The sequence below is a fragment of the Dreissena polymorpha genome, chromosome 1 (genome assembly GCF_020536995.1).
Source record: "Dreissena polymorpha isolate Duluth1 chromosome 1, UMN_Dpol_1.0, whole genome shotgun sequence".
Lineage (NCBI taxonomy): Eukaryota > Metazoa > Mollusca > Bivalvia > Myida > Dreissenidae > Dreissena > Dreissena polymorpha.
The window spans coordinates 87,704,345-87,731,314 of NC_068355.1; the positions used below are offsets into that span (position 1 = coordinate 87,704,345).

The window sequence follows — 26,970 nt, forward strand, 5'->3', positions numbered from 1 at the left end:
TCGCACTTAAACAAAAGTGAAAGAAGTAATCAAAGGGCAATAAATATGAGAAAAATAATTGGACCAGAAAGGAAGTACGACAGAATGATGGACATCTAGAAGAACCCAGGCAAACTCAATTCCATCAAATTAGACTTCTTACTGAGGGAGCATAAAAAAGAGATCATGCATAATCTACACATTCCCGTTTATATGTGTAAGTTTCATCAAAGTATCTTGAGTACTTTTTAAGAAGTCCCAGGATCCAACATTGCATATTAACAGACATGACTGTCAAAGGGTTAACTCAGCCTGTCAACTGATTCTAATATTTTAAAATCCTATATTTTCATATACATGTTGGCCAAGCTCTGTGAAAAAGGGGTTTAATGCATGTGTGTAAAGTGTCGTCCCAGATTAGCCTGTGCACTCTGCACAGTCTTATCAGGGACAACTTTTTACACTTATATTTTTCGTTTCAAGAAAGTCTCTTAGCAAAATTCCAATTAAGACAGAAAGTGTGGTCCCTGATGAGCCTGTAAGGACTTCAAAGGCTATTCTGGGACAACACTTTACAAACATGCATCAAACCCCCTTTTCACAGAGCGTGGCTCACATGTGTATTTTGGAAACTTTTCTATGTAAATGTCAAACATTGTAAATGTCAAACATTTTTCCCGTTAACAGGATATCAAGAATGTGAATGGGATGGGTTTTTTCCCGCTCACATCAAACTTGGAACAAGTTTAAGTCATACCATAAACGTGCCAGTTAGCATATGATTGTTAACATGTTTAGCAAAACTTGTCTTAAGTTTTCAAACTAACAACAAAGGTTGCCCTGGTGTAATGGATATGGTGTCTGCCAAGCAACCGGGCGGTAACAGGTTTGATCCCCACTGTGGGAGCCTACTTAAGATTTCCCCCAAAGACACCAAGTACTGGTTCTAGGCCCAGGAAACGGTCTCAAGAGTGTTTTAAATAAGTAGAATGTACTTTCAATGCAATCAAGCTAAAATGTGTCTTGTTCTGCACAGGCTAATCAGGGACGACACTTTCCGCTTTAATGGTATTTTTTGTTTAAAGAACGACCCTTTTTACCGAAGATCTAGTTTAAGCGGAAAGTGTCGTTCCTGATTAGCCTGTGCAGACTGCACAGGCTAATCTGAAACGACACTTTACGCACATGCATTTTGCCAAATTTTCACAGAACAAGACACAAATAAATAAGGTTTCAACTAAACTACAACACAATACTCTGCAACACTTCATGTTTTATAAATTCATTTACTACAAAGAAAAAGTACAAAATCTTTCATTAATGCAGTCATTAACACAACAGCAGCACAGCAATGAAACAAGAGCGCCATGATGGCCCTAGAGCGCCCACCTGAGTGCAAGGTACACAGTTGAGCCGTGCTCTGTACAAAGGGAGTTCAATGCATGTGCAGAGTGCACTGGCTAATCTGGGACAACATTTTACCCACATGCATTAAACCCCATTTTCACAGAGCACAGTCCTTTTTTTAAGACTTGATCTGATAGTTGTTAGCCCAACTTGATGCTGATTAATATATGGCTTGATAATGTTGAGACAAACATTCTTACAAAGTTGCATCAAGATCGAGTCAACAATGTGGCTTCTAGAGGGATAACAATTGACTAGGTTTCTGAGTTAACTGTTCAACGGCCACCCAAATTTAAGCTTGTTCCAGACTATGGCAAGATAAAGAGCGTTAATTTTTATTTATTAAGTTTTTGACCTGTTGACTTACTTTTTGTACAAATGACCCAGATTCCAACATGACCTTTATTTTGTCAAGATGGACTTTCCTACCTGGTTTCATCAAGATTGAGTCATACATGTGGCCTCTAGTAGTAACAAGCTCAATGTTTTCCAAATTTGACCTTGTGACCTTTTTTCTGGACATGCATGACTCGGATTTAAACTCAGCCTTAGTATTGTCAAGATAAACATTCTGACCAAGAGTAATGTAGATTGAATTATACATGTGGCTTCTTTCGTGGTAACAATATTCCCTAAAAAAAGAGTAGACCTACATGTAGTTTTTGGACACACAAGACCAAAAATCTAACTTTTACAAGATATTGTCAAGATAAATATTCTGACAAATTTTCATCCAAGACTAAGTAAAAACTGTGGCCTCTAGAGTGGTAAAAACCTTTTAGTTGATTACCCACACAACAAAATAAAAGATTACGAACATAGGGTGATCGCAAAAGCTTTCCTTCACAGGTGAGCTAACAATGGACAGGAGAAATAATAATAAGTTACACAAAAATTACACCATTTTAGAGGAATTTTAATTGGTGAGTTTAAGACAAAAATCATGACATCATTGGCAGCTTAATTATGTATATTCTTGGTCTAATGGTGTCTAGATATTTTAGTTATATTGTTGGCACAAACAATATCTTTACTTTTATTATAAACAAGAAACCGTCGGAGATGGGTGATGCTTCCCAAAATTTTTTTTGGTCACAATATTGCACTATATATTCAGATAAAAGGAAACGTCTTGAGGGGCATAACTTTGGACAAAATAATACAATGGATGGTTTAGCAACTTAAAAATTTCAAAGGGCCATTACTCTGTGAAAAATCATCCGACCATAACGGGCTGATAATATGCACATCTGTTGGTAGTGAAGCTTCCCATAAAGTTTCATTGAATTCCCGTAATAAGTTGCTGAGAAATAGCTCAGACAAAAATTGCACTATATGTACATGGAAAATTTCAAAGGGCCATAACTCTGTGAAAAATCATCTGACGAGAACAGGCTGATAATATGCACATCTCCTTTTGGTAGTGAAAATTCCCATAAAGTTTCATTGAATTCCCGTAATAAGTTGCTGAGAAATAGCTCGGACAAGAAGTGCACTATATGTACAATAGAAAATTTCAAAGGGCCATAACTCTGTGAAAAATCATCCGACGAGAACCGGCTGAAAATATGCACATCTCCTCTTGTTAGTGAAGCTTCCCATAAAGTTTCATTGAACTCCGGTCATTAGTTGCTGAGAAATAAACTGGACAAGAATTGCACTATATGAACAGTAAATGGAAAATTTCAAAGGGCCATAACTCTTTGAAAAATCATCCGACCAGAACCCGCTGAAAATATGCACATCTCCTCTTGGTAGTGAAGCTTCCCATAAAGTTTCATTGAACTCCGGTCATTAGTTGCTGAGAAATAAACTGGACAAGAATTGCAATATATGAACAGCAAATGGAAAATTTCAAAGGGCCATAACTCTTTGAAAAATCATCCGACCAGAACCTGCTGATAATATGCACATCTCCTCTTGGTAGTAAAGCTTCCCATAAAGTTTCATTGAATTCCGGTCATTAGTTGCTGAGAAATAGCCCGGACAACAATTGTGCACGGACAGACAAACGGACGGACAGATGAAGTGGCGACTATATGCTCCCCCCAAAAAAAAATTTGAATGTACCCTTTGCTGTAGAACAACCAGGTCAGTATAATAGACATACATTTGCATTTTTGAAAGAAAAAGAATGAAATGTTTTTTATAAGCGTTTTTCAAGGTTATATACGTTGTTTAATAGTCAGCCTCAAAAGTGACTTAAAATTAAATATAAACACATAAAAACGCACAATAGCATTTATGAATATTAGCTGCTATTGTTTACCTTGATGTTCTTTAATTATTACCAAAAAATTATATCAATTAGTTGTTTATAATTAGCACAATGATGAAATAAAATATTATAAAACTCTTAAAAAAGCAAAACATAACACAATCATACTCCAAAAGAAACAACACAACAAAACATTAATAACTCTACCAACAGAATGATCATAACTAGTGTTTGTTAGCCTCTAATAGGTATATATATATACCTGCCATGTCATCAGTGAAAAACAACACAAATAAATTAACACAAAAAATAAGACAGATATTAGCTTTTGACAAAATAATACATCTGAATGTTAATGCACATACAAATGATGAAAGTATAACAAAATAAAGGATATTAAAAGCATTCACTTTTATCCTTAAAAAAAAAACACCAACAAATATCAGATTCATTTTAGTGCAGTTATATGTTTCAGAGGTTGGAGTAAAATTTTTATGTCATTTTATTTGAGGCAAACCTGTAATGAGGTGAAAATAAAATGTGACTTAGGTAAGTAAAGAAATAATTTAATCGAGCAAAATAATGTTTAAGTATGATTGGTAACTTATTTTCAATTAATTGATGTTGGTAAAATCTCAAATTTAAACTAATGCCATTCTTGGTGTATGTATACAAACAATATTTCACTCACAGCATAGACAATGTACAGTGCTCCAGCTAGGATTTGAAAAGGGCAGGGGGGTGTGTGTGTGTGCTATTTTGTCAAAAGGGCACTTTCCAGCATGCAGTCGTATCTGTAATGCTCCCTGTTGCATAGTAATTTTTATATTATTAATAATTGTTAGAATATATTATCTCCATTATTATTAAACCATGCAAATAAAATGTCTATAATGAGGAATTAATTAATAACAATGTATTATGAGATTTTTAAATTAAAATATGTCTAAAAAAAATATTATTTTTTAATAGAAAAAAGGTCCGGGCGGAGCTTTGGAAGGGCAGGGCGGAGTGCCCTTTCATTAAGGCCTAGCTGGAGCACTGATGTAATAATCAACAGTTTCCACAGTTCATTATCTTTGGTTAGTACCAATATAAAATAATTGAGTCATGAAAATTGCTGGTCTACAGAATTTCACAAGTGACAATCACATTATCATGCTTATAAAGGGAAGGTGACAACTTCAACATTGAACATGAAAGACCGTTCATAGAAACATATGACACTAACAGAGTTACTATTACACTTTACTTCTGCCTTCTTTCAAAGCCCCATAATCATTCAAAATCAACGAATATTTCGTAAAATATTAAAAAATATAATGCTAATCCATACAAAAATCAGTGTTTCTTATTGATTTTTTATGGGTTAACTTTTTTTTAAAGAAAACAAATGTTGATTTTGAGTGTTTATGGGGCTTCAAAAAGTTACAACTACTATCAAAGTACAGTAATAAATAAATAATGTTTAAAGCTTGGATATAAACGAGCCCCTTCATGCAAAAATGGATCTTATGCCATGTGTAGCAGGCGTAGCTCCACGCCAGGCTGTGCAATCACTCTTGGGGTAGCTCCTGCAGACTGTGCGAGTTCAAAGTAAGAAAACTAAGCTGAATGACAGCTGTCCATCGGACCGTCCCATATATACACAATAAATGTCACTTGAAATATATTAAATGCACTTTATATTTAATATTTACACAAATAGGCCAGTTTGTGAGAATGGAAGCAAACACATTTTGCAGAACACACAAGACCTCACATGGTGCCAGTCATAATGGGACGGTAGTACTTCCAGCGTATTCAACTAGGAACAAACAACAGAATTTTCTACCCAGAATCCAACTGTAACATTCCACAGGACTCCCAGTTGAATTCCTTCACATTGTGTTTTCAAACTGTCTACGCCTTGGCCAGTGATAATACAGGATCTCCAAATGTCTTCACATAGCCTTCACAAAGAATAACCACCATAGCCACATTAAGACACATTCTGAGAAAAACTGGGCTTAATTTATGTGCCTAAAGTATCGTCCTAGAGTAGCCTGTGCAGTCTGCACAGGCTAATAAGGGAGAACACTTTAAGCAGTATTTTCGCTTCAAACATACTTCATTTAAACAAAAAATTCTATAGAAGTGAAAAGAGTTGTCCCTGATTAGCCTGTGCAAACTGCACAGGCTAATCTGGGATGACACTTTACGCACATGCATTAAGCCCAGTTTTCCCAGAATTTGACTCCAATGTTAACCACACGACGGTTCCCTGCTCACACAGCATTCTCAAACTGGAAGCCCAGTGCTCGGGGCTGCAAAGAATTGGTGATTCTCCGTGCCAGCTCCGTCATCAGACGCTGGTCTGCAGTCAGCCCGCATGCAACCTCAGTAAACTTGGCGTTTAACTGAAATTATTAGTGGTTAAATGAATAACAAGTGGGACACAATTTAACACAATTTTTTTCAAATAACATTTCTCGAAAAAGCATAAAGAGCCAGGACAGGTAATAACAGCCACTTAAGAATGTTCCATCCAAGTTTGGTTTTACAATAACAGTCCGCAGTCTGCAATATATAAATGATCTACGCTATGAGAAAAAGGGGCATAATGCATGTGCATTGTGTTGTTCCAGATACGCCTGTGAAGTCAGCACAGGCTAATCAGGGACAACACTTTCCACCTTCAATGCATTTTTGCTCAGAGACTTCCTTTAAAGGAAAAACAACATCATAGCAGAATGTGTCATTCCTGATTAGCCTATGCAGACTGCAAGGCTAATCCGGCAACACTTTACACAAATGCATTTAACCCTGTTTTCCCAGAGAAAGGTTCCAATTCCAACTATCTTCAATATTGCAAAATTTATGGCAAATGTTAAAGTTTGACGCAAACAAACCAACAATCAGGGCAAATACAATATGTCCCCCAGTATAGACTGGGGGACATAAAAAGTTCCTAAATATAACATTAATTAGCTGCACTTTCTGGTAAGAGGTTTGATATGTTTACCCTTACTCGCAGGCTGTTCTGGTTTTATGCTGTTTGCACATGCCATTTCCACTTTGCTTCTGATTTGGAAAGGGTTAAAATAAGTATTTGATTATTGTACGTTGTACCTCAATTTTTGTCCGTTTTGTTGGAGTTTCAGTGAAGTGAATCTTCTTAATGGATTTTCTGGATGGCTTTGGCTGTCAACATGAATACAAAGGTTAAACCTTTAACTCTAAGAAACACAGTTTGACTGCTTTCAGTCCCTTAGATGATTTAATTGAATACCTTTCTTACAAAATTCAAGTGTAAAAGTCTTCTATCCAACCCAATTACTGATAAGCAGCAAACAACATAAAACCTGAGGAGACTGCGAGTTACTCACAGGCTGTTCTGGATTTATGCTGTTTGCATATAGCCATTTTCATTTTACTTCTGAGAGGGAAATGGTTAAGTCTTCAAAGCGTGCATTGTTAACATAAACAGACAGTATTATGTGATGATATATCAAATTCCAATAATTCAAGCATTCTCACAGAACACACTTCACTTTTTTTGCATATCCAGAACACATTTAATTAAATTCATACAACTTTTTTGTTCGCTTTGTTTTAAAAAAAATATCTTATATCCCAAAGAACCAGCTTAGTCACAATCATGATTAACACTCCACTAACATTCATAGGCAACTAACTGAGGAATGTGTTGATCACTGCATTAACTGGGAATGAACAAGTGTTGTGCACGTCTACACTTCATAGTGAGAGTTAACCCTTTGCCATTTAGAAACCTATTTTGAAGCATTTGTAGTCCCTTAGAAAAATGAATTTAATAAAACTCTTCTTGCTAAATTCAAGTTTAAAGGCTTCATTTCCACCCCTTAGTTACTGATGAGCAGCAAACAGCATAAAACCTGAACAGACTCTCAGGCTGTTCTGGTTTTATGCTGGTTGCAAAAGCCATTTTCACTTTGCTTCTTATGGGGGAAAAGAGATATAGTGAATTTTTGTGAGTTTTGAATAAAGATCAAGTTTATCATGCTAGGCTTAGAACCGAGGTAGCGCAAGGCTTGCCGAGCACTACCACGGTTCGAGCCTCGCATGTTAAACTTGATCTTTATCCAAAACTCACATAATATTCTATTTATTCTAGTATTTCCTCTCTTTTTCGATTAATAATCATAAAATCGCATTTTTGAAAATTTTATCTTTCCCTAGTTGACAAAAATGTGTTTTAGAAAAACCCAAATCTGATCTAAAAATAGCTATAGTATAATGGTAAAGTTTATACGATCGTTGTTATACTATCGATTTTCATCTGGTTATAGGATAACATTGCATATGAAAAGCCCCAGGCTGTGGAGTTTGAGTGAGGGCAGATGCAAGACCCAGAGCTAGGTTTGGGAAAACTGGACTTAAGTATCATCTTAAAGTGTCATAAGAGATTAGCCTATGCAGACTGCATCAGCAGCGACAACACTTTCCACTTTTATAGAATGTTTCATTTTAAGAAAGTCTAATCTAAACAAAAATCTTGTCAAGGCAGAAAGGGTTGTCCTTGATAAGTCTGTGCGAACTTCACCAGTGCCCTCACACTACTTTGGCGGAAGGGGTCCGCAGCCCTTAGGAGGGGGGATTTTCGCGGCATTTCCCTTTTTGGGGGATTTTTTTACTTACTCTCTCACTATTACATTTGTACATGTTTGCACTATATTCATTGCATTTTTCATAATTTAGTATGTTTGCAAAGATTAAATTGAAATAGAATTGAGATATAATAATCATGAGACACATCTTTCTATTAAAAAAAAAAAAAAAAAAAAAAATTTTTTTTTTTTAGGGGGAATTTTTCCCCCCAAAAGGGGAAAAAAGTATACTTTTCAGGTGGGGGACTTCCGCCGAATTTCGGCCGCAGATTTAATAGATTGAGGGCCCTGTTTCACAGGCTAATCTGGGAAAACACCATGCATTAAAGGGATCTTTTCACGTTTTGGTATATTGACAAAATTGAAAAAAGTTGTTTCAGATTCACAAATTTTCGTTTAAGTTATGATATTTGTGAGGAAACAGTAATACTGAACATTTACCATGGTCTAATATAGCCATTATATGCATCTTTTGACGATTTAAAAACCTAAAAATTAGAAAGCGTTGCAACGCGAAACGATTGAATAATTTGGAGAGTTCTGTTGTCGTTTAACTTTGTGAAACTACGAAGATTGCTTATATAAAGTACAAATACGTCATTCATATATACTCGACAGGATGGCTGAGCGGTCTAATTGGTTTTTACTCCAGAACTCCAGGGGGTCATTGGTTCGAGCCCTGATGCAGTCTACTTTTTTTTCCTTTTTTAAATTTTATTCTTGATTTTTTACTGGAGCTTTTAGATCCAATGTTTACATTTATCAATATAAAGCATTTAATGACAAACTTCAAAACATGCCAAAATCTGTGAAAAGGCCCCTTTAAGCCCATTTTTTCAGAGCGCTGCTAGCCCAGATCTGGTACTCACAATGTGTTTGCTGCGGGCTGTGAATGCGTCCTCCAGCTCTCTGTCTGGCAGCGTCTCCTTGATGATGGAGGGTGGAGAGAACAGGAGACTTGTGTCTCCGATCAGGGACTTGCTCTGTTACATAAACACATATATGCAGGGATGCAAAATAAATTGATATGGCTGGTTGCCCAGACGGGAAACCTTATCCTGAAATTAGGTTGCCAAGCAAAAACTCTACGAGCCAAGAGCCTTTCTAAATGTTTATATACATTTAGTTTTTCAATGAACGTATAATACGAGACGGTAGGTGAAAAAATAACAGAATTTACACATTTTGTATATTGCTTTCAATTATTCTTAATGACCTGATAATGTAGTTGTTATCAGCAATTTCACCAAAGCTAAACAGCCTTTTTCATAGTTGTAAATCCTTGTCACAAAACTGAGTGAGATCATTGACGAAAATATGAAAAATACCTTTAGGGCTGTCAGGGGGTTTTCCAGCCATTTTGGTAAAAGGAGTCTGGTCAAATTGGGATTTTTTTAATCGATAAAAGTGGCAAACTTGGGAATTTTTTATCGACAAAAGGGACCCTATTGGGATCTTTTTTATAAACAATTCATGACACAACAGGTCTTTTCCTGGCCATTTTGGATAAAAATCATATATATTTATTTTTTGGGGGGGGGGGGGGGGGGGGGAATTGGGATTTTTTAAAATAATTTTGGTTAGAGATCTGGTCCGTTTCCTTTGGGATCAGGTCCGTTTTACGGCCTTTTTTAAATAGTAGAAACCCCCCTGGCTGTATGAGTAATGAATTATTTTTGTCACATCACTGGATGCCTAATGATTTAAATACAGGAATATTACAAGTTATCATTTGATACTAGCAAAACATTCTCATGTGTTTTCACAATTGTGAGTATTTACGACACATTTTTCACAATGTCGCAAAAGGGCCGACTCAAAAAATCAATTGGAAAACCACTTTAAATGCCAGTGCACCTACCGGAGTCTCAGGTGACAGGAGAAGCGACTCATTGCTAGAAAACTCGTTGCTAGGGTTACTGGAGCTAGTGGCTGGCCACTTCTCACCGAGGGACTGACGGGCGCCCCTAGGGCCGGGCACTGACTGAAAACAAGAGCTTTGTGACAGACAGAACAGCAGTCCCTTAGCGGGGAAATGTCGGAGAAAAAAACAGGGTATCCGGAAGTGTAATAAGTCTAGATGTTTAAAAAGTACTTTTTATTTTAGTTATGGCAGGATGCAGATTTTGGTATGCAATTATTTTTGTAATCATAGCAAGCACAATTTTGGCGTGACAAAAACTGAAATAACATGCAAATATTGAAATTTTTCATGCTAGCTTAAGTACTTTTTGAGTTATCAGTCTACAGTTTCTGAGGTACACATGGTAACACGGACAGACTGAGGGTAAACCTATAGTCCCTCCATGTAACATCAATAAGGGACTAACAACATCCATAGGGGGTCTACCGTTGTTATAGTAACTGAAGAACATGTAGTCCTTGAATCTGGATGATGCAATGACCTTTACTTCTCACTTACAATGAACATCACATGAAGAAATATGGTTGACAATTTAAGAGTTAGTTAACAATTCAAGTAAAACAAATTCAATGAAAGAAGACCTTGTCTCAAACTTTACATTCATGCCCAGTGCTTTCCACAGGATTTTTGTCAGGCGCCCCGGGGCTGATAGGGGTGGTTCGGGAGGGGTGTCCCCTAACGACGTTGATTTTTTAAAAAATTTAACGTGTCAATTCACGTTCTATGGTGCGTTATAACTCAAAGAAAAACAGCGCAAAAAGTATTCATTTGGTGCGCTATGACTCTTCAAGAAAATCCCCCAGTCATTTAAAACTATAAATAATTTTTTATATTGTTTGTTATAAAACTTTCCTGCACAGATAGTAAAATCCCGACTCAAACGATTCCCCAATACATACGTTTAACCCGACTCTATTACTGTATACTTACTACTTTTCAAGTCTCTTTTTATTACCCGATAATCCCGTTTATTCCGTTTTTATCACTTCCTGGTAAATATTTACGATAAAAGCTCTCAATTATTTCTTAAACACAAACCTTGCCATTTTTCTATAGTATCAAATAAATTTTAAGTGAATATTTATAGATTTGATGAAATATTGCCTCTGAACATGTATCAATCCCCTGACATGTTGTGTGCTTGTTAAAACGCTCAATACACGTACGCTTTCTATGCAAATGACGCGACGTTGTACATGCTGCATACTTTTCGCGCTCTTTTTAATTGAGAAAAAGATTCGACACAAAATAAATTTGCACTGCTAATTTGAAGCAAGAATATTTTAAGGTTGCGGTATCATTTGCATTCGGAAGTGTGTTTCGGATTAAAAACGCGTTAACATCGACTAACGGGAATGGGTTTCGGATTAAAAATTTAATTATTCATATCTGAGATTTCAACAAATATTAACAGTTGAGTTATGAATTCAACGATAATTTGTTTAAACACTTTACGAGTCGAATAAATGTTTTGACGGAATTATGCATGACATTCATGTTGTCCAAGAGGATTACGACCGGTTGCCATCATCAGCCTTCTAAGTATCGATTATCGGACGAAACATTTACAAGTGTGCGTAATTAATTCAACGAAAATTTGTTAAAGGGCATTATGTGTTGAATAAATGTCAGAAAAACGAGGCGAATCAGTTCTATAAAGGGACATGATGAAATATACATGTACAGGCCTTTTTCGGCCTATCTCACGGGTCCGATAGTCGGACCTATTCCCGATGCCAAATATCGATGTTTTTTCCCAATTATCAAAGAAAAATTCCCAATTTCCGACAGAAATAATCGAAGCCGAAAATTGCGTTTCCCAGTAGATACCGTGTTTTAAATAATCGGGCACCGTGTTTTAACGTGCCAATGCGTAGAATGTCATCGTATCGAGTGTTCCATAATGCAATTTTGCGATCTTAAGACTTCAGACAAAATGGCGGCCGCTTGTGTCTATGCCTTTTTTAAGACACATTTACGGTCATTTTTGGTCAGAATTAGCTTTTAAATATTGAAGTGCTTGATTATTCAGAATTATCAGGTATGTATAAGTGATAACCATGTGTAAGCATTGATTATTGTAAATTGGTTGAGAATCCATATCGATGGTCTGAGGTAAATAAATGTGGACTAGTCTCACTTTCAACGTTACTGTGGTTCGAAAGAGTAAATTTGGTTAAAAAATACGGAAATCGGACGCAGTCTAAAAAAGGTCGCATCATTCGAAGTACTTTCATAGAAAAATACAAAAAAATGACTCTAAAAGCACACAAAAACTGATGTTTTGTGGGGAAATACTACCGCCAGTCAGTCTACGGTTAACCCAGAATCTGACTCGCCCATTTGCAAGCAAGTGATGAACATTTGCCACTGCCAGATTCAGAGTTACTACCCTTTGTAGCTTCTTAACATTTCAATACTGTACATTTATGATGTTCAGCTTTACTTTTGTGTTTCAAAAAATGGTTGCCTTCAGACATTTGGCAACTTAAATTTTGAATAAAAATACGTTGGATGCAGGTCCTTTGTGAATATTCATAAAAAATCCTTAATGACATCTCGAGCTATGTATTTTATTTGAACTCCAAGCATAACAAAGTCTGTGTTCTTTCTTATCATACACATACTTAGGTTAGCAGTGGACAATGACTTTTGCATGGTAAAAAACAGTTTAATACTTCTTAGTTCTTGCTTAGCATTTTTGGGAACTATACCTATGTATGAAAACATTAGATTAAATAAGAAAAATAATTTCCCAAATAATGCGTTTGTCGATGAAAATTCTTCCCAATTTGGAAGATTTCGCGACTCGAAAAATCCCAATTTTGCTAGTTACTTTTTCCCAAAATAGACAGAAAAAGGCCTGATGTACTGGAATTAAATCGTTACTGCATAACTTTAGCCGGGAGTTATTTGCACAACTTACTTGCTATATTGCTGATCAAGCTGCATTAAACTCTTACTTCGTGCCCAACGTCAATAAAAAATAATGGTCGATAGTTAACCCCGCCCTCATAAGCATTCGCGTAACCGATTGGACGATGAACATCACAGTTTGACGACTGGAAAGTTACCTGAGAGTTTTAATGTGATACATCCTTGTCAGCATTTAAATGACTGTAATGTCGCTAGAATAATCAATATGCTTGTCATGCTGTTCTCTTATCAGTGGATTATCCATTACACCATGTGGTGTTTATGGCGATTATTTTTGAAAGTAGGTACTGAGTGCTTTTTTAAAACAGGGAATATTGATACACTGATAGAGAAACCTTGATTTTTTTTTACGATCTCCACTTTCTTTTACTGAAAAAAACACTGATTCGAAAGTTTCAAGCGCCCCTGGGACTCTGATTTCGAAATTCAAACGCCCCGGTAAGGGATCGTTTAATGGCCTGTGGAAAGCCCTGATGCCTAAAACAAAGAGCTACAACAGTGTCAAACAAAATTGTTGATGACTCAAGGCAGAACTATCCTATATAACAAGTACATGACGAACACTTTGGTCAAGAAATAAATAGGGTAAAGTAAACACTGTATAAACCTTTGCAAAACATGTCAAAACAAGAAAATTTGTTGAACTGATATTCCCGCCTTCTCCTCATTTATATCTATACACCTATGAAGATTCTGTTCAAATCTTATATAGAGCAACGTCGGCTATTATCGACCGTCGGTAGTTATCGTCAATTCCTGATTTTGGCCTTTTATTCCAAGAAAGATGGTAAATGACGTAATAAATTTCTTAATACATGAACACGCCACTTTTTGATCTTTTTGATTTGAACGAGCTCAACTGTGTACGCAAACAAAACAAGTAAGTACAATTTTACTATACTAAAATTTCATGACGTTAACACATACGATAAGGAGGATGCCGTTTCTGTACCAATGTCATGTGTCCTTGGCTGCACTCGATTGAATACCTTTCTACTTAAATACAAGTTTAATACATGGAACAACGTTCGCATAGCAAAATCGTGCGTGATTTGACATTGAAACTTCAGATATCAGATGTGTCGATAAATGCCGACGCAAATTGATGCAATAGGCAATTATTGACAGGTTTTTATTTTAATAAAAAAAATAACTAAAGGTCTAAACACTAATTGAAACGTGTTGATATATCGCGTTCAGCTATAGATCTTGCACCTATCGATATTGCGATATGTGATTCATAAAAGAAAGGCCTTCTAGTACGTCTTTGCAGCAGGCAAAAGGAGAGTCCTCATATTTTCCCTATGTTTTCAACTTTAATTTGGTTACTATATGCTAATTCTTTAATAATTTGGTTCTTTTATATAGATGCTTTGAAATTCGTTTGCTGAAAAATTAGATCTATTAACACAGGAGAAGGGTAAATTTTTTTTTTGTCTTTTGCTTCCGTCTAAATTGTAAAAAATGTAATGATGTTTAGGTGTGCATAACATTGTAATATGACCTGCATTATCTGTTTTGTTGCTGGTAAATATATGTCAAAACAAGTTAGAGTCCATAATTCGCCAAAGAAAATGGGCTATTGAGGCCGTTCGAAATAAGACAATGTCTAAACGCAAAGCTGCCATGACGTTCGGTGCCGAGGTCAACGCTCTTAGATAAGCTGAGTGGGCGTGTCCTGGAGGCAAGGACTCGTCCTGGTCCAGCGACGGTCGTATCGTCAAATGTTTATGTTTAAATTGCTCACGATAAAATGGAATTAAATAATGACAAGTTAGAAGAGTTTTTGAATTGTTTACTTGAAAAAGTGTACGATGTCTGTAATAGCCGAATCCTGTCAATAACGCCCTCCGCACAGTCAACTTATGATGACCTCCCTTTTTTTACTTATACAAATTGGCGCCGATATTTTATACCAACCAATGGCAAGAGCGTCCGTTAAGTATTCTATATATAGCTTTCGTTTCTTTTTGCAGCGGCTGTCATCTAAATGGGTAGGTCTAATGTCTTAAACTGTCGATAATAGCCGACGTTGCTCTAGTTTCTGAGATATAGCCCTAAAGAGTTTGTGACTGATGGATGGACGGAAAACACCAAAACTATATCCTAGGCTTTTGCGGGAATAATGAAATGTCAAAGCTTTAATATGGAATTCAAAGATGGTTTCCCAATCTTTGAACACTTAAAGCCAATGTGCAGCCTCTTTGGTGTAGTGGAAATGGTGTCCACCTAGCAACGAAGAGGTCAAGGGTTCGATACCCACTGTGGGCGAGTTTCTACGATCTTCCACAAAGAAACCAATTACTGGCTCTACCAAGGAAACCAACTTGAGAGGCTTTAATAAGCCTAAGGCTTTCAATTAAATCAAGCTACAATAAATAGATTCAGACTAAATAAAACAATGTGCAGCCCCTACCAGCCGTGCGAATTTCCTGTTGTGCCTGGCATGTGTGAAGGTGGCGGTGGACATGTCAGCCTCGTAGCCAGTGTCCTCTCGTATCATGGCCTCCACATCATCCAGGTGGATGGGGCTCTACAGGGTGAACACAGTGTCTGAGTAAATAAACCCCGTTCTAGGTTAACATTAGTATCATTCTGGGTAAATTCAAGGCCCGTACTGGGTTAACATAAGCACCGTTCTGGGTATATTCAAGTCTGTTCTGGGTTAACATAAGCACCGTTCTGGGTTAATTCAAGCCCCGTTCTGGGTTAACATAAGCACCATTCTGGGTAAATTCAAGCCGCGTTCTGGGTTAACATAAGCACCGTTCTGGGTAAATTTAGGCCCCGTTCTGGGTTAACATAAGCACCGTTCTGGGTTAATGGGGCTTAATGCATGTGCAAAAAGCGTTGTTCCAGATAAGTCTCAGGTGGGACACTTTCTGCTTAGATGGAATTTTTAGCTTATAGAAAGTCTCTTCTAAACAAAAATCCAGTCAGGGCAGAAAGTGTTGTCCCTGAAAAAAAGTGTCAACTGCACAACTAATATGTAATATGAGACGACACTTAACGCATATTCTTAAGCCCTGTTTTCCCAGAACATGGTCCAAATTATCACCAAACAAGAGATGTGTTTGTCAGAACACAATTACCCCTTCTGCGCCGCTGAAGAGCCATACATTTGACCATTGACCTTTAAGGTTGACCTTGACCTTTTACCACTCAAAATGTGCAGCTCAACGAGAAGTAAGAGATTGAATGGAGAAATAATTTTTTTATTTTTATTTTTTAATCTTTGACCTTGAAGGATGACCTTGACCTTTCATCACTCAAAACGAGCAGCTCCACAAGATACACATGCATGCCAAATATGAAGTTGATGTGTTCAATATTAAAAAAGTTATGATAAAACTTTTAGGAAAGAAAAATACAATGATATTTGACCTTTGACCTTGAAGGATGACCTTGACTTTTCACCACTCAAAATGAGTAGCTCCATGAGATACACATGCATGGTAAATATCAAGTTGCTATGTTCAATATTGCAAAAGTTATCAAACTTTAACCAAGGTTAAAGTTTTGGGACAGAATAACAGACAGGCAGACAGGACAAAAACAATATACCCCGATCCATCGATCAGGATGCATTAAAACTAAGCAAAAAAATACTTTTCATCATATCCTTAGTCTCTTCATAAGTCCCAAAACTATTGCTGGCCATTTAGTTTGGTAAATTTATAACAACGCCTGGCCCAAGTTAAAGATTAGTGGGGAGTCAACTGCAAATTGGTGCTCGACTTGAATATTTTGTTTGCCATGATGGCCAGCTCTCTGGGATTTTTCTTTATTTCATGCATTTCAAATGATGTTTTCCTATGGCTGACAGACTTTTCTGGACCCATTACTTACTTTTACAGCTACAAGTGTAACACCGGTTCTTCAGGACTCAAATTTAACTTGTTTGCAAGTAATTCATTTTTCAAAACGCAAAAAAAATGTTTCTACTTGCAATTCCATTTAGAACAAGGCTATTGTCAAGCAATATGGTCCCCTACCGGCTCCACCATTGTCAGAAATCCCACCATTTGCAGATATTTTTTTTGGTTGCCATAGCAACCACAATTTTTGACATAGGAACAAAATGAAATAACGTGCATAATGTCCATATTGCCATCTATCCATGTTCCAAGTTTCATGAAAAAATATTCAGAACTTTTAAAGTTATCGCAGGATCCAGAAAACCACCATTTTCAGCAGTATTTCTAGTCTATTTGTTGCCATAGCAATCAGAATTTTTGACGTAGGAACAAAATGCAATGACGTGCATAATGTCCATATTGCCATCTATCCATGTTCCAAGTTTCATGAAAAAATATTAAAAACTTTTAAAGTTATCGCAGGATCCAGTGAGACGGATGGACGGACTGACAGACGGAGCGCAAACCATAAGTCCCCTCCGGTGAAACCGGTAGGGGACAAAAAGGAAAACTAACAAGACTATTGCCAAGCAATATATGTCCCCTACCGGCGCCACCATTGTCAGAAATATATATATATTTTTTTTTTAATTATATTTGTTGCCATAGCAACCAGAATTTTTGACGTAGGAACAAAATGAAATGCCGTGCATAATGTCCATATTGCTATCTATCTATGTTTAAAGTTTCATGAAATAGTATTAAGAACTTTTTAAGTTATCGCAGGATCCAGAAAAGTGTGACAGACTCACGCACTGACGGACACACAGAGCGTAAAAACCGGTAGGGGACAATAAATGGCCTGTACAGCCTTTTTGTACCTGACTGTATTTAAAAATACTGTCTTTATCCTTAAAGAAACGCCTTGTCGTATATCATATTAGCGTGCGTTTATTTTACCACCCAAATACACTGCAATGACGATATATCGCGGTTGGTGGGGTCCAAAGATCGCGAGCGCAATATTTCCTGCGCGCGATATAACCCGGGAAATGTCTAACTTAATTGTATTGTGGTTAATTTGTCAAATTTCCCCAATGTTTACATTTAATTTATGGCACTGCTACATATTTGTATAGTAATAATTGCAAACCATTTCTACAATAAACATTTTCATTACTACATAAGTATCTGTATTTATCATAAAATACAAAATGTATATTATATTTTTATTTTCATTTACGATCGCTCGCGAATCAGCTAAAAGAATTCTTGCCGTTAAAAAAAACGTATAAAATGTAATTGTGCATAGATTCGAATTTACCCTTATAAATAGTCCTAATGAAAGAATTGAAACAGCGTAACGGTAATGATATACAGCATGTTTGAATTATAATTTATTAAGAGGAAATGTCAATGCCACATAATTCGCGAGATACCGCGGTACTTTAGTTGATATTTACAACGAAACTTTTAATGGAAATTAAATTATCTCAATGTTGTACCCGCTACGAAATTTTTATTTACAAATAAATACACCCACGCCAATTTTCGCGCGCTTTTTATCAGGACAAAGAAATTCATGACCAGTACCGAAATTTAACGATTTATATACCATTAAACTGCCATTATTACCTTTGCAATGACACTAATTGGTTATTTCTTAAGTGTTAAAAACAACCTCAGCCGTGTGTGAACAACACTGTCACTAATAGACTGTTTTTCACGCTTCACTGCGTTCAATAGTAAGCCGCGAAATATATATAGGATCTTGCATTCGTGGTCGTTTTGTATTGAATTTATTAAATGAGTCATCTAAATGAAGATAAAAACGAGGCTTGCCAAGTTTTTATCTTCATTTAGATGACGAGTTAAATAAATTCAATACAAAACGACCACGAATGCAAGATTCTATTAATGCGGTCATTGTGTGTACCTGAGCATGAGAAGTAGTTCTGGACGAACACTCGTGTTTGTTGTTGTTGTTTTTTATAACAAATAAATAAAGCTCATAATTTCTCGGTGTCAAGTTGTCAATATTTATTGAATTTAATCGGGTGAAGCTTATCAAACAATTTAAACAAAACAAACAAAAAGAGCATCAGATGTTCCGACATCCAATTCATAGCTACGTATTTTATGTATTCCGCGCGTGCCTTTTTCGTGTAATTTTATTGAGGTCACAGTACACGGATTCAAAATCATTCACTATCAGTGTCACTTTTGATGCATCTAATGCGTTTTCTGGATGGTTCCGCTTCGTTCGCGTGTTGATGAATATGCACGTTGAATGTTCCTCCGTGAATTGGGCCACTGAAGATATTCTGAATTCCTCCTGTTACATGGAAATTTGAACGAGATTCATTCGACATGAGGGATGTAGACTGCTGTGTTGAGGGATTTAATGTGTAGTTCATAGAGGTGTTTTCATTTGAATTCGAGTGCAGGATCTGTGAAATATTCCTATGCTGGATCGGATTTATGTGACTGTAATTATTGATGGAGGCAATGTTTCTATGACCAGAGATCTGCATGATTTGGTTTGGAGGAATGTTATTGTCATTTAGTTTTTGGACGAGGTATTTCCTTGCACTGTGGTTTGACAGTCGTTTGTCAGAATTCATGCCAGCCTGCTTCACCATACGTTTCAACATAGAGGCAAGCTTGTTTACTCCGACTGGATTTCGTTTGAACCATTTTTCCTGGAGTGAAGGTAGGTGAACAGTTGTTGTTGCAATGTAAAAAGGATGATCAGCATTACTATAACTGTATGGTCTTTTGTCGGCATAAGTCTTGTAAACACTAATAGGGCATCGATTAGGGTTTTGTGTATTAGCCCACATTTTCGGCTTTACAAGTCTCACATCCCTAGGGTTCTCACCAGAACGCGTCTTGGTTTGTCTTTCGGTGAACTGCAAATATTCACGGCCATGTTCGTCAGTGAACAGGGAAATGTCACCCCAACACATATCACGATGTTCTTGACAGCTTGGCAAACCAAAATGAATGGTGTTATACAACCATTAAGTCTGAAGAATTGTATCAGGGGTAGATACACCGAGCTGTTTCGAAGCCCATAATTGATTTATGTCGTCATCAGACAGTGGATCACTCTTTTTAGGGAGATTGCCTTTACTGCTCCATTTCAGTTGACGCTGTTTCATGGCTAAAGTTTCAATGACCTTCTTAAAAGCAGGACCCTGCGATATTGTCTGGCCATAACCCTTTCTCCGTAACTGGCGATCAAAGCTGGACACCATTCCTCTTATTACAGACGGCTCATAATCGTCGCCGTTCTGTTTTTTTACACTGACTAAAAATCGGCAAAGTAATGATGATAATTCTGCTTCAGGGATTTCATGAATATCGCGGAATTCATTTATTTCGGGTTCCGCAAAAAAGGCTTTCAATATCTTTAGGCCATTTACAGTTTTTGATAGTGTTTTTGTTGGTCTGTTGATGATTAAAATTCTCAACATTTAAGTCAGAAACGATATTAAACCTGCTGGGCCCTTGTCTCGGCATCCGATCCGTGTCAGCGTTCGTCCCAGCGTTCGGCAAAACGGTCAATCGTTCCCGTTCTAGCTCTACCTCAAAGTCACTGTCAATAATTTTAACCATGTAGAGTGTGGCGAATCCGCGGAAAACAATTTCTGTTACGATTCCATATCCTTGGCCATCAATCTGCACCTTGTCATTGACAGATATGTCAAAGCAGGCCATGTTTGTTTTGATTATTTTGACAGGGCGTATGAATATCTTTTAAGTGATTCGGCTAATTTGCATAGTTATATAACTAGTGAAATAACACCCGTGTAATAAACAAAATTGAGCATTACGTTATTTCACTACTGGAGGGTAAGTCATGTTATAAAGGGTGTTAATACTAGCTAGAACCGTTTTTTGCTGTTAGCGAATTCTCAGATTAAAACATGTCATTTAGTGATCAGGCTCGTCAGATTTTTGGGAGCCATAGCCAAAGCGCGATATATTGGAAAGTGCGATATCGACATAATTCTTTCACATGACACATTGTCCAATGATTGTGAACAAATGTACCAAGTAATTTTAAAATCTCACAATGAATGACATAGTTATAATGGCCCGGACAAGATCATTTATGGCCATTTTTGACCTTTGAACTCACAGTGTGACCTTGACCTTAGATATCAACGTAATTCTTTCGCGCGACACACCGTCCAATGATGGTGAACAAATGTGCAAAATGATTTAAAAATTTCACAATTAATGACATAGTTATGGCCCGGACTAACTCATTTATGGCCATTTTTGACCTTGGAACTCAAAGTGTGACCTTGACCTTGGAGATATCGACGTAATTCTTTCGTGCGACACACCAGCCAATGATGGCAGCGCCCTCACACTACTTTGGGGGAAGGGGTCCGCAGCCCTTAGGAGGGGGAATTTTTGCGGAGTTTCCCTTTTTGGTTTTTTTTTTTACTTACTCTCTCATTATTACATTTGTACATGTTTGCACTATATTCATTGCATTTTTCATAATTTAGTATGTTTGAAAAGATTAAATTGAAATAGAATTGAGATATAATAATCATGAGACACATCTTTGTATTAAACAAAAATAAAATATTATTATTATTTTTTTTTGGGGGGGGGGGGGGGGAATTTTCCCCACCCAAAAGGGGAAAAAAGTATACTTTTCAGGTGGGGGACTGCCGCCGAAATTCGGAGGCAGATTTGATAGATTGAGGGCCCTGGATGGTTAACAAATGTGCCAAATGATTGTAAAATCTCACAATGAACAACATAGTTATGGCCCGGACAAGCTCATTTATGGCCCTTTTTGACCTTTGAACTTAAAGTGCGACCTTGACCTTGAATATATCAAAGTTATTCTTTCGCGCCACACACCGTCCAATGATGAACAAATGTGCCAAATGGATTTAATATCTCACAATGAATGACATTGTTATTGCCCAGACAAGCTCATTTATGGCTATTTTTATCGTTGAACTCAAAGTGTGATCTTGACCTTGGAGATATCGACGCAATTCTTTCGCGCGACACCGTCCAATGATGGTGAACACATTTGCCAAATGATTTTAAAATCTCACAATAAATGATAATGTTATGGCCCGGACAAGCATTTTACCTTTGAACTCCAAGTGTGACCTTGACCTTGGAGAAATCGACGTAATTCTTTCGCGCGACACACCGTCCAATGATGGTGAACAAATTTGACAAATGATTTTAAAATCTCACAATAAATGATAAAGTTATGGCCCGGACAAGCATTTGACATTTGAACTCCAAGTGTGACCTTGACCTTGGAGATATTGACGTACTTTATTCACATGACACACCATCCCATGATGGTAAACAAATGTACCAAGTTATTTTAAAATCTAACGTTCAATGACATAGTTATGGTCCGGACAAACTTTCGGTAAAAAACACACTAAGTGACCCTGTTACCTAGTTTTTGACCCGGCATGACCCATATTCAAACTTGACCTATACATCATCTAGATACAACTTGACCAAGTTTGGTGAAGATCGGATGAAATTTCGGGACAGACCTACAGACTGACCGACCGACAAAGTGACTCCTATATAGCCCCCATTACCAATGGTAATGGAGGTATAATTACCTGTAAAAGCGGGAAGTTACACTATTCTTATCAGCAGAGTTTATGTGTTAAAAGTGTTCAGGGGCAATTGTTTATAATTGTTTTAAAGTCCTTTGAGCAAAATAGCCCCCTAATTAAGTTGTATTCAAGATTATATTTCTTTAGAGAATCGATGAAGATGAATAATTTTTTTTAACCTTTAATTGGGATTTTTTTGGACAGCAATTGGGAATTTTTTATGTCCCCCACTATAGTAGTGGTGGACATATTGTTTTTAGGGCTTTTTTTTTGTCTGTTGGTTGGTTGGTTTGCGCCAACTTTAACATTTGCAATAACTTTTGCAATATTGAAGATAGGAAATTGATATTTGGCATGCATATGTATCTCATGGAGCTGCACATTTTGAGTGGTGAAAGGTCAAGGTCATCCTTCAAGGTCAAAGGTCAAATATATGGGTCAAAATCGCTCATTTAATGTACACTTTTGCAGTATTTCAATATTCAAGATAGCAACTTGATAGTTGGCATGCATGTGTATCTCATGGAGCTGCACAATTTGAGTGGTGAAAGGTCAAGGTCATCCTTCAAGGTCAGATGTCAAATATATGTGGCAAAAATCGCTCATTTTATGAGTACTTTTGCAATATTGAAGATAGCAACTTGATATTTGGCATGCATGTGTATCTCATGGAGCTGCACATTTTGAGTGGTAAAAGGTCAAGGTCATCCTTCAAGGTCAGAGGTCAAATATATGTGGCCCAAATCGCTAATTTTATGAATACTTTTGCAATATTGAAGATAGCAACTTGATATTTGGCATGCATGTGTATCTCATGGAGCTGCACATTTTTAGTGGTGAAAGGTCAAGGTCAAGGTCATCCTTCAAGGTCAAATATATGGGTCAAAATTGCTCATGTAATGTCACTTCTGCAATATTGAAGCTAGCAATTTTATATTTAAAATGCATGTGTATCTCATGGAGCTGCACATTTTGAGTGGTGAAGGGTCAAGGTCATCCTACAAGGTCAAACTTCATATAGGGGGACATTGTGTTTCACAAACACATCTTGTTTTCAATTGTTTTTCCATTGGGAAAGTGCTGTTTTCCGGGACTTTATAACAAAGGATAACAAAAGTTGTCACCATAGGATGACAAATGCCTACTATAAACACTTTGATAGAAGTTATGAGCATTTTACCATGCTAAATCCTTGAAATGCACTAAGTGAGCCAGTGACCAAGTTTTTGACCCGGCATGACCCATTTTCGAACTTGACCTAGATATTGACTAGATACAACTTCTGACCAAGTGTGGTAAAGATCGGATGAAAAGTATTTGAAATAGAGAGCGGACACGAAAAGTGTGACAGACAGACTGACAGACAGACTTACAGACGGACAGTGCAAAAACTTTCTTGGAAAGGGGGCATAACAATCACTGGATCTGTGCCTGGTACTCACAATTCCTATGTGTTTGTTGTTTTGTGCCTGCTTCATCATCTCGAGGGCGTTCTTGAAGGGTGTGGGGGTGCGGGGGGTCACCTGGAGCAGGGACCGAGACACCAGCGGTGTCTTACTTACACTGAAACACAAAACAAGGAAGAACAGCTTTTACAAATATCAAACATACATTTAGTGCAGCCAGCAAAAGTGTAAAATAATGCATGGAGCATTGCGCTTTTAAGGTATTTATTTGACGAATTTACATCAAAAGTGATTATGGCTTTCATTTGCCTGCTTCACAATGTCTTATTACCTTATAATATTTAAAACACTCTTTGAATTACTAGCCTATCCTCTATATTACATGCACACCTGCCATTGAATTTGGAGATTGTATGGGCATGCATGAGTTCAAAGTGTTGTCTCAGATTAGCCTTTGCAGTTTGCACAGGCTAATCAGGAATGACACTTTCCATGTAGATTGGATTTTTGTTAAGAACACACACTTTTAATGAAAAATTCAATAAAAGCAGAAATTGTCTCTGATTAGACTGTGAGGACTGCACAGACAAATCTGGGATGACACTTTACACACATGCATTAGTGTTTTTCCCAGGAGGGCAAAGGGGCATGGCGCAATACTTTCAAAAATGGCATTTTAGCGCGCAGTTTAGGCAAAAAAGGGCAAAAACGTTCCCTGAATACCTGAATTACGGGGCAACATGTAATCGCATCTGAAGCAGTTGTGGAAAAAATAACATATAAACAAGCACATTTAATGGTAATTGATGTATTTAACTTACTATGATTTATATTAATATATTTACCTTGCAATGTACATTTAAGTTCCATGCTGTTTCAATAACTGTACAGCACGACAAACATAATAAAGCAATATATGCATATGAATCTGATTATACACAGATCCACTAACATATAAATGAAACCATGTTTGTCTTATCCCATTTTCTAACAATAATCTTGCCAGATGTTTAAAATAACATTGCGAGTAAATTGATCACTAACAATATGCAAACACTCGTTTCCGTGACATACATCCACCAAGTAGATTACAAATAAATAAATAATGTTGTTGCTATCTAAAACATTTTTATGCATCGTTGATTATCACAGACATTTCATTAATTCCTTCTTAATGTATAATCTCCATCGTTAATTCGATCGTTTACTACGTTATTTGCCATTTTTGCAGTCACAGTTTAATTCTGTATAGACCGCCATGTTGTTCAAATGTCAAATGATGTAAGCGAAAGGTGCGCATAGCAAAATTGAATCGTATACGCGATTCGCATTTTGTTAAATTAGTATACGTCTCAGTAATTATTTCAATAATAAGATCTAATTATCTTAAAGACGAAAGCGATAAAGAATAAATTTGTTTGTGATTTTAAATGTTATTATGCGTAAAAATATATGTTTTGATATAACTGAATAATGCATGCAATTCACAATTGCCACGGAATAACATCGAGTTTTTCATCAAAAGTCTCCTAAGTAACGATTTTATCGTGGAGGAGTACACATTGTCGACCGAAAAGTGCGCTTGGTAAAACATAGCCTCTGGCATTATCGATTGATACTGACACGGGGTTATTCATGCATGACTAATTCACAGCTTTGGAGCAGTCTACCTATAAATCGAGCACTGTATATAGATTAAATCTGCTCAAATATAGTCGATTAGACGTTGACATCTCTCGAGTAAATCAAGCACAGTCGGAGCGTCACAGACAATCAAGGACGCTTATATTGCGGACCAAGTTATATCGTTAGGCAATAAAGATGTTATCGATAAGGGCGCGTGGCGAAATTTGCCTTTGAAAAGAAGGGCGCGTGGCGAAATTTGCCTTTGAAAAGAAGGGCGCGTGAGAAATTTGCCTTTGAAAAGGGCAGCGTGGCAATCCGGGAGGGCGGCGCGTGGCTTTTTGCCACGCTAAAATGGCCTGGGAAAAACACTAATGCATTAAGCCAAGTTTTCCCAGAAGCAGCTCATATATTAATTATAAAGCAAAAAACTGCAAAATAAAGCCCAGAAACCCCCCTACAGTCTCACCTGTTGTCGCGGAGTTTCACGTCGGGTGTGTTGAGAATGGAGCCATGCCCCGAGGAAGAGGAGTTATGTTTGTTGCACACAGGGGTGGACGTCATTTTGCCATAGGGGATCTCCGGAGAGTTCAGAAACTGAAATCAACACCTTGCCCATTCGAGTCCAGCTCTTGGAAAAACAAGGCTAAATGCATTTGAGTCGCGTTCTGAGAAAAATGGGCATAATGCATGTGCCTAAAGTGTTGTCCCAGATTAGGCTGTGCAGACTGACACTTGATACAAATGAGTAGTGTTCTGAGAAAAATGGGCATAATGCATGTGCCTAAAGTGTCGTCCCAGATTAGCCTGTGCAGTCCTAATCTGGGACGACACTTTAGACACATGCATTATGCCCAGTTTTCTCAGGACATGACTCATTTGTATCAAGTGTCAGTCTGCACAGGCTAATCTGGGATGACACACATGTGCATTAAGCCCCATTTTACCAGAGTGGGACCCATATTAGAACCACACTGTGTTTTTTAAATAGTGTAGCTGATGATTACAACAAACATTTTTGAACAATGGCAGAAAAGTAACATATAAAAACAAGAGATGTGTTTGTTAAATAACACAATGTCCTCTACTGCGCCCCTTTGAATTTTTTTTATTATTATATCCCTTTAAAAAATATTACTTCCCTTGTAAAAATGATCTGTACCTGCTTAATGATAAATAGAAATTATCTCCCTTTAAAGCTTGTTACTTCCCTTGGATTTTTTTGACCTTTGATCTTTAAGGATGACCTTGACCTTTCACCACTCAAAATGTGCAGCTCCATGAGATAAACATGCATGCCAAATATCAAGTTGCTATCTTCAATATTGCAAAAGTTATGGCCATTGTTAGTTTTTAGACAGACG

General features: G+C 37.1%; 1 protein-coding gene across 2 annotated transcripts in view; it reads right to left on the minus strand.

The window, feature by feature from the left end:
• Nucleotides 1–3,441: 3,441 nt before the first annotated feature.
• The window catches only part of LOC127839238 (myb protein-like), a 57,815-nt gene continuing 34,286 nt past the window's right edge, over nucleotides 3,442–26,970 (minus strand). For both annotated transcript variants that reach the window (XM_052367531.1, XM_052367530.1), the window contains exons 10-16: nucleotides 26,076–26,203; nucleotides 24,020–24,140; nucleotides 15,510–15,626; nucleotides 10,094–10,216; nucleotides 9,102–9,215; nucleotides 6,716–6,787; nucleotides 3,442–6,003 (exon numbers count right to left, since the gene is read on the minus strand). In XM_052367531.1, the coding sequence (XP_052223491.1) occupies nucleotides 5,872–6,003; nucleotides 6,716–6,787; nucleotides 9,102–9,215; nucleotides 10,094–10,216; nucleotides 15,510–15,626; nucleotides 24,020–24,140; nucleotides 26,076–26,203 (807 nt within the window). In that variant the 3' untranslated portion in view covers nucleotides 3,442–5,871. The remainder of the gene's footprint in view (nucleotides 6,004–6,715; nucleotides 6,788–9,101; nucleotides 9,216–10,093; nucleotides 10,217–15,509; nucleotides 15,627–24,019; nucleotides 24,141–26,075; nucleotides 26,204–26,970) is intronic.